We start from the raw sequence: 13588 nt of genomic DNA, 5'->3' as shown, positions 1-13588 counted from the left end.
AAGAATACAACACTAAGTAATCCTTTAAGCTTTATTTTTAACATCCATAAGACTTAAAAACAAATAGTCACAGGTCTGCTTACATTAACACTGCAATGAAGTTACTCTGAAATGCCCCTAGTTGCCACACTCCGGCGCCTGTTCGGGTACACAGAGGGAGAATTCAGAATGTCCAAATTACCTAACAACACGTCTTTCGGGACTTGTGGGAGGAAACCGGAGCACCCGGAGGAAACCCACGCAGACACAGGGAGAACGTGCAGACTTCACACAGACAGTGACCCAGCCGGTAATCGAACCTGGGACCCTGGAGCTGTGAAGCAACAGTGCTGACCACTGTGCTACCGTGCTGCCCATATAAATAGCAGAGGATGGCTTTGATCCATCGACCTCTGGGTTATGGGCCCAGCACGCTTCTGCATGGAGAATGCAATGTTTTCTTGGACAATTAAACGCAAATAACAAAATCAAAGGTATTGACTTGAAGAAATAACTTAACGGCAAATGTGTACAGAGGTCAAGAAAATTCACGAGGTCTGTTGTTCTGAAAGAACACTTGCAGCGGAGAACGTCATCCTTATTGAAACAGTCTCTACTCCAAATTTCTCAACTGAGTTTCCTCAGACTGTCCAGTATTATAATTCCTTCAAGCCCCTGTGTCGGCAATTTACCCTCACCAAAACAAAATATTACTTTTTAAAAATGCAATAAAAATAGGTTAATCTTCATTATGATTCTTTCAACGAGTACTGATAGTGAGATTCTCTTTATTAATAACTAGTAATGTAAAATTATTAGTATGGTTAAGTACATATTTCTAACGCATTAAGAGTAGTAAATATAGGACAGTTAAAGGTTACAATGTGCCTTTTTCATGCCAGGTGAGCAGAAACAGTGTTTTTTTTCCTGTTTTCTGTTTAGTAAATAGGCTCCTGTCCTTTTCAGCCCTGTTTTACCTGCAGGTCACTCGCATTCTTCGCTGGCAGCACCAGGATTAGCAGCAGCTTATTGCTACCAACTTTGGAACGCTCTGCCTTAGAAGACAATAGAGGTGAAGTCATTGAATATTTTTTTAAATGTAAATTTAGTGTACCCAATTCATTTTTTCCAATTAAGGAGAAATTTAGCATAGCCAATCCACCTAGCCTGCACATTTTTGGGTTGTGGGGGCGAAACTCACACAAACACAGGGAGAATGTGCAAACTCCACACGGACCGTGACTCAGAGCCGGGATTGAACCTGGGACCTCGGCGCCGTGAGGCAGCAATGCTAACCACTGTGCCACTGTGCTGCCCCACATTGAATATTTTTAAGGTGGAAGGAGTTAGATTCTTTTTAAGAAAGTGAATCAAAGGTTATGGGGGGCGGGTTATGGGAATGCATAATTCAAAACTCAAACAGGTCAGTCATGATCTTATTAAATGGTGGAGCAAGCTTGAGGTGCCGAATGGTCTATTTTTGCTCCTATTTCGAATCTTTGTATGTTTGGAAATGTTTCTCTATTTAAATATGTGGACTTCATTATGGCATCAATATCATATTTAAGAATGAGCTTCGCTCAGATCAGGTACATGGCAATGTAATGCCATTAGAAGTTGCTTTTCTATATATGTAGATTTACACTACATCTTTAGTGTCAGAGAAAATCAGTGTGCCACACACCGTTGCTAAAGCTATCACGTAAAACAAGGTTTAAGTGCTATGGCTCAAATAGCCCAAATGTGAAGGGTCTAACTGGAACCTCGTTTCCATTCAGTTGCACAATTTTACTGGCAGATCGACACATGACATATAATTCTCCTCTAATCCAACAACCACAGATTCAGTCTGCTCATATTTCCGCACAGCTAAATCCCCGGTTAATGCCCTTCCATGCAATTTACTTTAAATTATTAACAGTTTAAATCAGTTCCCTTGCTTATCTGATTAGACAGTATTGTTTGCTTAATTCTGAATTTCCAGTTTATTTTACTATCATTGTTAACTTGTTGAAAGATGCTGATACTTTGCAATGTTCTGCAACTTTGTGTTAGAGAACAATATATTTGATGATTAAATCCTGTGGCAAACCTATTTTAAAGATAACAGTTCCATTAATACAAGAGCAATTTAAGTTCTAAATCAGCCAATGATCTACTTGTGGCCTAGTTCTTCATAAAGCACTATTATTAGTCTCCATTAAGCAGTATTAATAAAAGAAGCTAAAATCAGATTAAGAGCGATAGCTTCATTTGAACAGTTCACCTATGAAAGAGGATTGGTTTAAGTCTCCACTCAAGTATTATCTACACCTCTGAACGATTTTACCAAATTTAGAATCATAGAATCCCTACAGTGCAGAAGGAGGCCATTCGGCCCATCAAATCTGCACCAACCCTCCGAAAGAGCACCCTACCAAGGCCCAATCCCTCGCCCTATCCCATAACTCCACCTAACCTTTGGACACTTAGGGGCAATTTAGCATGGCAAATCCACCTAACCCGCACATCTTTGGACTGTGGGAGGAAACCGGAGCCTCCAGAGGAAACCCACACAGACACGGGGAGAACGTGAATTGAACCCTGGTCCCTGGTGCTGTGGGGCAACAGTGTTAGCCACTGTGCCATCGTGCCACCCCTACTTGGTTATAGATGTTTTAATGAATAGATAGGTGTATGAGAATATTTAAACACGATGGAAAATACATGAACACTGCATCTTTCTAGCCATGATCCATGGATTGAAATCAGGGTTAAATAACCCTGTCAAGGGGCCAAGAAATAATTGTGTTTTGATCAAAATAACCAACTGGATGAAATATCAGGCAACGGCAAAACACTGCAGATGCTGGGAACCCAAAATAAAAACAGAAAATTCTGGAAATAATCAGGGAGCATCTGTGGAGGGAGAAACCGAGTTAACATTTCAGGTTGTTGGCATTTCATCAGAATTACCTAAAAGCTAGAGATATAATAGGTTTTAAGTAAGTACAGAAGGAGGGAAAGGGTTAAAAAGAAAAGGAAAAATAAAGGCTTGCATTTTTATGCTGGTTTCCGTGACCACGGGGCGTCTCAATGTGTTTGAAGGCAAACTAAGCAATTTGGAAGTGTAGCCACTGTTGTTATGTTGGAAACATGGCAGCAAATTCTCACACAGCAAGCTCTCACAACTGCAATATGATATAGACCAGATAATCTGTTTTTGTAAAGTTGATTGATGGATAAAAATTGGCCAGGACACCTAGAATAACTGAAATAGAAACAGAAAATGCTGGAAAAGAGTTAGTGTTTCAAGTCCAATATGACTCTTCTTCAACAGCTCATCTTAAAAATATTGCCACGAGATCTTTTACCCAAGAGGGCAGGTCAGACCTCAACCCAACATCTCACCCAACATCTCACCACTGACAGGGCAGCACATGCCTAGGGTGGTAGCCATTTTGTGCTCGGGTCTTGCAGTGAGACTTGAACCCCACGCCTTGTGACTCAGAGATGAGAGTGATCCAGGGCTGACACGTAAAGGACAAAGGGGGTGATGGTGCAAGGAAAAATGATTTGGGAATGGGACAAATAAAGGAACAAATAGATGGGCCTAGAAGAGAAGTAAATGACAAAGTGGTTAAAGCACTGCTCCCTCACAGCACCAGGGACCTGGGTTCGATTCCAGCCTTGGGTGACTGTCTGTTTGGAGTTTGCACATTCTCCCCGTGTCTGCATGGGTTTCCTCCGCATGCTCCGGTTTCCTCCCACACTCCAAAAATGTCTAGATTAGGTGGATTGGCCATGACCAATTGCCCCTTAGTTTCCAAAGATGTGCAGGTTAGCTGGGGTTATGGGGTTACAGGGGTAGGTCAGGGGCGTGGGCCGAGGTAGGGTATTCTTCCGGGAGGTCTGCGCAGTCTTGAAAAATGGCTTATTGTCACAAATAGGCTTCAAATGAAGTTACTGTGAAAAGCCCCTAGTCACAACATTCCGGCGCCTGTTCGGGGAGGCTGTTACGGGAATTGAACCATGCTGCTGGCCTGCCTTGGTCTGCTTTCAAAGCCAGCGATTTAGCCCTGTGCTAAACAGCCCCTGCTGTCTTGATGGGTAGAATGACCTCTAGAATTCAGTCTTGATGGGTAGAATGACCTCCTTCTTCACTGTAGGGATTCTATGTCAATGAAAATAGCAAAATCAACAGCAGCTGTAGAAAAACAAAATCCAGCGTTAATTACCCCTTTGATACATCAAAAACCTTGTGATTACTGTTCTTGGTCAGATAGGTCAGGGCACCAATCAGTGAGGCTGACTTTAGAACCGTGTGCTGGTATCCATTCTGTTCACTTTTCAATGTTCCTGTTTTTCTAAAGCACTTGATTTGTAATTAACCTCTTTTCTCAATCGGACAGGAGTGGATTAAATCCCGATAAGTGCACTACAGCGAGTTCTTATTGTGGTTCAATGCAAGAAATTGGCAAACCTCCAGGTAATCATTACCCTTTGATGCTGCTTTCAAATGACAAAAAGCTGGGTTCTGAAGTCACTCTGGTGTTTTGCATTCATTCTCAAATCATTGCAATGTCATCTCTTAGACAACATATAGAAAATACAAATACTTGGGCGGTTTAAACTCCAGAGGGAGGTGACCTTGGCCAATTAAACCGGATTTAGTCTCAGTTGTCCGAGGATTTGCAAAGCTAGGAGAATTCGCACATCTTCCAAGCAAAATATCTATTTTAGTTGTTTTTCTTATTTAGCAATAACTTTGTACAGTCGCTATTGTTTACTTGGTCTATTAACCGGCAGAGGGACAGATCGATCAGCTACGAATGCAGTGCTGAACTGCTGCTGTTTGCACAGTGAGAACACAAAATGACTTTTAAACTGAATTACGTGTCATCTTGTTGACACTTGTATTGAAAGTGATTATTACCAAAAAAGCTGAGCCAGAGTTGAGTTAAATGTTCAGAGTGTGCGGCTGCTCCACCCAATACTCCAAATATTTGGGGTTTAATTACAAGGACAGGAGCTCTGTGCTTGTCTGTGAATACATTCAGGCAGAGAGTTCTCACCCCTGGATTGACAATCTGAATTGGTGCCATGGACTATTAGAGCATGCTTGCCTGAAAATGCTGCCGCCCTTACCAATCTCAGGCCAACAGCTGCAGCATAAATGTATCTGTAAACTCCTCTTTGTGCCTGTGTTTGACCACCAGATCCTGTGGTCGAGATTTCGCGTAGCATGTGGCAGCAATTAAATAGAGTTGCTGGGTTTTTCTGGGATCTGTTTTTTTTAAACCAAGCCCTCCAGACTGCTGACCAGTTTCCTCTGCCCAGTAAACGTGTTGCGTTTATTTTTGGTAACATCATGATCTGTGCTGTTATTTTCTGCACTGACATCATTTACAATCTTACAGCACAGACAAAGACAATTTGGTCCATGGGGTTTTCTGGGAAGAATTCCTGTTCCTCTTGTATTCTCTCTAAATCCTTTTTTCCCCCTGTGATGAATGGTTACTGTACCCTTAACACCATGTAGGTGATGCCCCTTTAAGACCGGGTTTGGAACCCTGGGGGACTCCGGCTCCGCCCACCAGGGAGTTGTATATAAGGTGACGCCCTGTAGGCGGCTCTCAGTGAGCACTCATCTCTGTAGCTGGCTAGTTCTCTGCTTATTAAAGCCTCCATTTACCATTCCACACTCTCGTGTCGTTATTGAGGATACTACACCCCCAAATAGTTTTCAATTTCCTTTTGAAAAACGATTATGTTTTGTGAGGAAGAACATTTTCTCACAGCAAGTGGCAATGACCTGGAACTCACTGTCCACCAAGTAGGGCATGGCTCGGGTCTGGAATGGCCTGCCTGGAAGCGTGGGGGAGGCTGGTCCAATCGAGGCATTCAAGAGGGCTTAAGACCATCATTTGAACAGAGACAATGTGCAGGGACTCGGGGTAAAGGCAAGGGAATGGCACTCAGTCATAATGCTCATTGGGAGGGCCAGTGCTGACATGATGGGCTGAGTGGTCTCCTTCTGCAGCATAACAATTCTGTGATTCTTTGACTTGAAGGAGAGGGCAGCACGGTGGCACAGTGGTTCGCACTGCTGCCTCACAACGCCAGAGTCCCGGGTTCGATTCCAACCTCGGGTGACCGTCTGTGTGGAGTTTGCACATTCTCCCCGTGTCTGTGTGGATTTTCTTTGGGTGCTGCGGTTTCCTCCCACAGACCAAATAATGTGCAGGTTAGGTGGATTGGCCATGCTAAATTGCACCTTAGGGTTACAGGGCAGGGGGGATTGGGTCTAGGTAGGGTGCTCTTTCGAAGAGTTGGTGCAGACCTGATGGGCCAAATGGCCTCGTTCTGCACTGTAGGGATTCTATCTTTCCAGTAGAGAATTCTAAATAACCTACTGTGAAACATATAAGCAGATTGATTTTCCTAAATTCTCTCTTGCTTTTTTTGGGCGGTGATCTTACATTTAGACATTCGAATTACAAATTCACCAACCCGTGGAAATAGCTTTTACTATTCCTTGCATTAATATAGCCCCTTTAACATAATAAATTGCTCAGAGACATGAGGGCAAACCCGCACTGAGCCACAACGTAAAGATTAGATGAGGTTACCAGAGCTTGGTTAAGTGTCAGGGCTCAGTTGGTGGCACTCTTGTCTCTGAGTCAGGTGGTTCTGGTTTCAGTTTCCTCTCCAGAATTTGAGCACAGAAGTCAGACTGGTTCCAGTACAGTGCTGAGGGAGTGCTGCATTGTTGTCTTTCAAATGAGACATCAAACCGAGGCTGGTGGAGATAATGATCCCATGTCACTATTTTGACAAAGAACTGTGGAGTTATCCCCGTTATCCTGGCAAAATGTAGTATCCCTCAATCAAACCCGCAAAAAAAAATTATCTGGTGGTGATCATGTTGCCGTTAGTGGGGACTTGCTGTGCGCACATTGGCTGTTCGCTTCCTAAATTACAACAGTGACTACACTTCAGAAGTACCTCATTGGTTATAAAGCCCTTTGGGGTGTCCTGTAATCATAAAAGGAGCTATATAAATGCAAGTCTTTCTGAATATAGTGGGTTTTTAGCAGAGTCTCAGGAGAGAGTGAGATGGAGGGTTATAGGGCAGTAATCTTAGCGAGTGACATTTATGCGAGGCGACGCAGTCACTAATGGTGGGACAATAGGATTGGGCGTGTGGAGGAGTTGGAGGTGTTCGACTAATCAGAGGAACAAAGAATTCCGGGGTAAGTATTGTAGGTCTGGAGGAAGTTGGATAAAGTCATGGTTGAAATTTAAACACAAGAACGACACCTTAAATCTGAGGCATTATGCAACGGGAAGCCAATTTGTTCCACAAACACAGGGTAATGAGAAAACATGGCTGACAGGCATCAAACCGGCCCCGGCCCCGATTTGGGTGTCGGAATGGATTCTCCACCCGATTACCGATTATGATATCGGTGTCAACGAAGAATCCCGCCCAGTATCCCTAATCTTCGTGTGACCTCTTCATTTATGCCTAACCTTGTCAATATGAGCAGTGGTTTCCCATTAGAACCCAACCCAGCAATTAACGTTTTGCTTACCAAAGGTTAATACAAACAGCATGAAAGGTACATAGCATAGAATTCATAATGCAAAAACATATAAAAGATCCATATTTCTTAAAAATCTAACTAATTTTTTGAGCATACGACTTCAGAGGTTCTACTGTTTAATGTATATTTCCTCCTTCTTGTTCTCAAATGAATGCTTCACATTTATCCACCTTAAATCTCCTCTCACCTTTATCTGCCCAATATATTAACAGTTTGTTACAATTCTCTTCATGGCTCTACGCATGTTCCCTATTTTTGTTGACTGTAAATTTTGGTAGCTTCCTGCATAGAACAACAGTCAATCCAACACTGACACCTGGGGGATACCATTGCTCCAACCTGAAAAGTATCCAATACACGTTATTCTTTTTTTATTGTTTTTCGCCAAAGTTTTTATTGTGTCTGGTGCATTTCCATTAGTGCCAAATGCCTGGATTTTACCAAAAAATCTTTCACTGTATGAAATCTTTTCGAAACATTTACTGTATCAATATACATTACTATTTAATTATTCCTTCCCAGGACTTGGGCGTCGCTGGCTAGGCTGGCATTTTTAATTCCCATCCCTAATTGCCCTTGAGATGGTGGTGACCTTTCTAAACACTGCAGTCCATGTGGTGTAGGTACACCCACAGTGCTGTGAGGGAGGGATTTCCAAGATCCTGACCCAGTGACAGTGAAGGAAGTTATTTACTTAAACTCAATCAAATCTGTCGGATGTGATTGTCTTTTACAAAATCACTGCTTTTAATTAACCCACCCTTGTAGATGAAACAAACACCAAAGTGAATGCAAGAGTTTTTTAGGAACTGATGAGAGGAGGAGCTGTTTATTCACTCAGTGGTGGGGAAACTATTGGAAGCAATTCTGAGAGATAGAATTAATCTGCATTTGGAGAGACCGGGATTAATCAAGAACAGTCAGCAGAGTTTTGTTAAGGGGAGGTCATGTCTGACCAACTTGATTGAATTTTTCGAAGAGGTGACCAGGTTGCAGATGAGGGCAATACATTTGACGTGGTCTATTTGGACTTCAGCAAGGGTTGTGATAAGGTCCCACATGGGAGACTGGTAGAGAAGGTAAGTGTCCGTGGGATCCAAGTAAATTTGGTAAATTGGATCCAGAATTGGCTGAGTGACAGAAAGCAGAGGGTGATGATTGAGGGGTGTTTTCTGACTTGATGCCTGGATCCAGTGGGGTCCTGCAGTGATCAGTGATGGTTGTGCTTTATATAACTGATTTGGGCATGAGAGTCGGAGGATTGATCAGTAAGTTCACAGATGATGGGATTATGGGTAGTGTCTTGAGATGGATAGAAAGCTGGTTAGCAGACAGGAAGCCTTTATTAGCCGAGGCATAGAGTTTAGGAACAAGGAGGTTATGGTGTATAAAACATTGGTTAGGCCACAGCTAGAGAATTGTGTGCAGTTCTGATCCACATTATAGGAGGGATGTGATAGCACTAGAAAGGATCCAGAGGAGATTTACAAGGATATTGCCTGGGCTGGAGAGTTTTAGCTATGAAGAGAGTGGAGTTGTTTTCCTTGGAGGAGGGGAAACTGAGGGGGGCAGGATTGAGATGTATAAAATTATGAGGGGCATAGATAGAGTAGAAAAATACCTTTCCCCTTGGTGGAGGGATCAATGACAAGGGAGCATAGATCTTTTTTTTAAATGTTTTTATTGAGGCTTTTATATATATATATATAATATATACACATCAAACACAACCAAAAAGAAACAAAACGGAAATCTTATAACATATAATTATCCAACATACCTGTGACCTGCCCTCCCGGTTTTACCCTCCACCCACTCAGCCTTCATTTTTAACCCAAAAGTAACCCCCCCTCCCCCTGCTGAGTTAACTATCCTGGAAGAAATCGATAAACGGTTTCCATCTCCGGGCAAACCCCTCCACAGACCCTCTCAAGGCAAACTTGATTTTGCCCATCCTGAGGAATTCCGCAAAGTCGCTCACCCACACCCCCGGGTTCGGCGGCCCCGAGTCCCTCCACCCCAACAAGATCGTCTCCGGGCAACTAAAGAGGCAAAAGCCAAAACGTCGGCTTCTCTCACCCCCTGGACACCTGGGTCTTCTGACACTCCAAACATTGCCACTTCTGGACTCTGGACCAACTTTACCCTCAGCACCTCAGGCACCACGTCCGCAAATCTCCGCCAGAATCCTTCCAGTTTCGGACAAGCCCAAAACATGTGGACATGGTTCACGTGCCCCCTGCACCGCCCCCCCCCCCCCTCCGCCCCTGCACCGCCCACACCTATCATCCACCCCCTCAAAAAAGCTGCTCATTCTGGCCACCACCATATGTACCCTGTGAACTACATTCAATTGGATGAGGCTAAGCCTAGCACACGAAGAGGATGCATTCACCCTTCTCAGAGCCACCTCCCATAACCCAGCCCCCACCTCCCTCCCCAGCTCTTCCTCCCACTTCCGCTTAACTTCTCCTATTGGGGCGCCCTCGCAGTCCATTAGTTCTTTATAAATCTCCGACACCCTGTCCTCACCAATCCTGCTTTTGGCACCACTTTGTCCTGCAACCCCGGCGTTGGCAGATCAGGAAAGGACGATACCTTTTTCCTCAAATAATCCCGAATCTGTAAGTACCAGAACCCATTCCCGCTGGGCAGCTCATGCTCCTCTACGAACCCCTCCAAGCTCAAAAAGCTGCCCCCACAAACAGGTCTACAAACCACTCCAACCCCGCCTTCCGCCACCCCGGCCGCACTAAATTGCCCCTTAATTGGAAAAATGAATTGGGTACACTAAAATTTTTTTTTTAAATCCCCCTTCATTTGCTCCACCAACCAGACCAAATTCAGTTTATCAGGGGGCATAGATTTAAGGTAGGAGGTTAAGAGGGGATGTGAGGAAAAACATTTCACACAGAGGGTGGTGGGTGTCTGGAACTCACTGCCTGGAAGGGGGTGGAGACAGAGACCCTCATAACATTTAAGAAGTATTTAGATGTGCACTTGTGATGCCAAGGCATACTAGGCTATGGGCCGCGTGCTGGAAAATGGGATTAGAATACTACGGTGGTTGTTTTTGACCAGCGCAATAAAGAAGGCAAATGGTATGTTGGCCTTCATAACGAGAGGAGTAGGGATGTATTACTGCAATCGTATAGGGCATTGGTGAGGCCACACCTGGAGTATTGTGTGCAGATTTGGTGTCCTTATCTGAGGAAGGATGTTCTTGCTATGGAGGGAGTGCAGCAAAGGTTTACCAGGCTGATTCCTGGGATGGCGGGACTGTCATATGAGGAGAGACTAAGTCAGTTACGATTATATTCATTGGAGTTTAAAAGAGTGAGAGGGGATCTCATAGAAATTTACAAAATTCTAACAGGCTTAGACAGGGTAGATTCAGAAAGAATGTTCCCGATGGTGGGGAGTCCAGAACCAGGGCTCATAGTTTGAGGCTAAGGGGTAAACCTTTTAGAACTGAGGTGAGGAGAAATTTATTCACCCAGAGAATTTGCTGCCACAGAAAGTAGTTGAGGCCAAAACATAGTGCAATTTCAAGGGTAATTAGATACATCTCTTGGGGCTAAAGGGATCAAGGAAAATGGGGAGAAGGCGGGATCAGTGTATTGAACTTGATGATCAGCCATGATTATAATGAATGACAGAGCAGATTCAATGGATCGAATGGCCTCCTCCTGCTTCTATTTTCTATGTTGTCCTCCTGCGAGAATGAATTGCACAAAAATTCGAATGGATCCCTTTCGCAATGATGAAGGGAATCCAGTAAGTAGAAAACTCTCTTAACATTTGATTTCCTGTTTTTGATATCTAGAATTTCCAGATCCTTATTAAATGGTTCAACAAGTGCATCCCTTCCTTTGAACGTGTGACTCAAACCTCCCCTTGCAGATTATGTCAGTGCCGAATAATATCAACCTGGGGCCTACTGCCAATTCCTTGTAAGTTCATTTTAGCGTTAGTATCATTTTATGTTGTCCCCGGAAACAGTTAATTTAAAAAAATGATTATTTGCTTGCAGCGCCAAACCAACAGACTTTGATTTTCTCAAAATTATTGGAAAAGGGAGCTTTGGGAAAGTAAGTGAATAATTTTACTGCTAAGTTGATTTTATTTCTGTTTTACTCTGTTTGTTCTTTAATCTCTGTTTGCATTTTCCACCCAAAAGATGTGCAGGGTAGGTGGATTGGCCATGCTAAGTTGCCCCTTAATTGAAAAATAAATAAACGGCTACTGTGAATTTATGTATTAAAAAATAATGTTTGCATTTCTCCTGCAGTGCAAGTATTGAACCTGCTTTACCCAATTTCTATACCCTGTTAGGGAGGTCTCGTGGCGCAGCGGGTAGTGCGTCTACCTCTGAGCCAGGTGGTCTTGGTTCTAAATCCCACCTCAGCCCTTCATGGATAAGGAAGGTGCAGTACATAGTGCAGCCACATTGCGTGCAAACCAACAAATCCTTCTGGCTTGCTAATGGCTGGTGATATGGGTTGGAGAGTCTCCTGGTCAGCGCTTTGGCACTTGGCGGGGGGACGGGGTGGAGGGGGGTGTGTGTGGGGGGGGGGGGTGTTGTTTGATAAGGAATGGCATCCCTCAAGCTATAAGTCACTGGTTTCAGACTAGTGACCGGTTCGAGGAATAACTAGCTACGGAGGCAGGCATAGGTTTGCCTTTTCCTTACTGCACCACTAGGTGGCGGAAGAGAATTGGAATATTTTGTTCGAAAAGCGAAATACTTCAGATTCTGGAAATCCGAAATCATAACAGAAAATGCCGCTGAGTTTTTCCAGCAATTTCTATTTTCATTCTATGTTTTATTTCCATTTTCCACAGAGTGTTCTATTTAAAATATTGGGCATGATTTAACTAAATGGGAACAAAATCCCATAGCGAGAGCTCGCAGCGCCGAGAAACACAATACCATTAAAGGTCACTCGGGTTGGATAGGGGGCCTCAGCGGGGAAAGCACGACCTAGGCCGCACCAGTGCCCCGCACATTGCTAGGCAAAACTCGCGTTGCGAGCCAGGTAGATCCCGAGAGCAGAGTCTCCCAGCTTCTATCGGCCACGTTACGCCGCAATGAGTTGCTTTTCGGCCGCACCTTGGACGTTCGATCGTGCCCTCAGGTATTTTAACCGAATAAGCAAAACTCAGGTCTGTTGAAATGAATAGTTTACAGAAACTTGCATCTGTCTTTAAATATGTTCAAATTTATTCGTTTGAGCTTAGTCGAAATTAACTTATGCATGGAATATAGTCAATATGGACTTGGAAATATGTAACTTTTTAATCCTGTGAGTGTGCCATGCAGAATTAGGACTCTAAAATTCTGGACTTTTATTTTAGGTTCTCCTTGCTAAACATAAATCAGATGGCAAGTTTTATGCCATCAAAGTCTTGCAGAAGAAAATGATCCTGAAAAGAAATGATGTAAGTATAAGACTGTCCTCAGTGTTTAGTTCCTTGAGTGCAACGGCAACATCTTATATTTAGCATTTTAAACTTAATAAAATGCCAGATAGTGCTTCAGAGGACCAATATAAAACAAAATATGGCACAGAGTCATAAAAGGAGATATTGGGATGGATTTAATTTTCTCAACACAGGGCCTCTGGGTCTCCAATCTGTTGAAAATCCACGTTGCTTCTGTCGGAGAAGCACAATAGTACAGAATGAAGGCCATTCCACACTTCATGAGCGTCGCAGCTCTTTGTTGGAGCCGTACGATTAATTCCACTGCCCTCTTCTTTCCCCAGGGCCCTGTAAACTTGTTTCCTTCAATTTAGTGCCAGGGGATCTTTTGCGTCCAACTGAGGCCGCAAAAGGAACCCCAGTTATCATTCTGTCAGAAAGATGAAACCTACAACAGTGCAGCACTCCCTCAGTACTGCACTGAAAGGTCAGCCCACATCTTCTTCTGCTCAAGTCTCCCTAGAGAAGCAGAGAATTTACAGTGCAGAAGGAGGCCAATCGACCCATCGACTCTGCACCGGCTCCTGGAAAGAGCA

At 43.7% G+C, this 13588-nt stretch overlaps 1 protein-coding gene across 1 annotated transcript in view; it reads left to right on the top strand.

The window, feature by feature from the left end:
- The first annotated feature begins 977 nt into the window (after positions 1-977).
- Positions 978-13588, top strand: part of LOC140428535 (serine/threonine-protein kinase Sgk2-like) — a 46360-nt gene continuing 33749 nt past the window's right edge. Inside the window, exons 1-5 of the mRNA XM_072515108.1 lie at positions 978-1051; positions 4371-4447; positions 11395-11521; positions 11602-11659; positions 12927-13010. Coding sequence (XP_072371209.1) covers positions 11475-11521; positions 11602-11659; positions 12927-13010 — 189 coding nt within the window. The 5' untranslated portion in view covers positions 978-1051; positions 4371-4447; positions 11395-11474. The remainder of the gene's footprint in view (positions 1052-4370; positions 4448-11394; positions 11522-11601; positions 11660-12926; positions 13011-13588) is intronic.

This window comes from Scyliorhinus torazame, chromosome 8 (genome assembly GCF_047496885.1).
Source record: "Scyliorhinus torazame isolate Kashiwa2021f chromosome 8, sScyTor2.1, whole genome shotgun sequence".
Lineage (NCBI taxonomy): Eukaryota > Metazoa > Chordata > Chondrichthyes > Carcharhiniformes > Scyliorhinidae > Scyliorhinus > Scyliorhinus torazame.
Note: the sequence above shows the minus strand (reverse complement) of the source record. Positions and strands in the feature narration are given on the sequence as shown.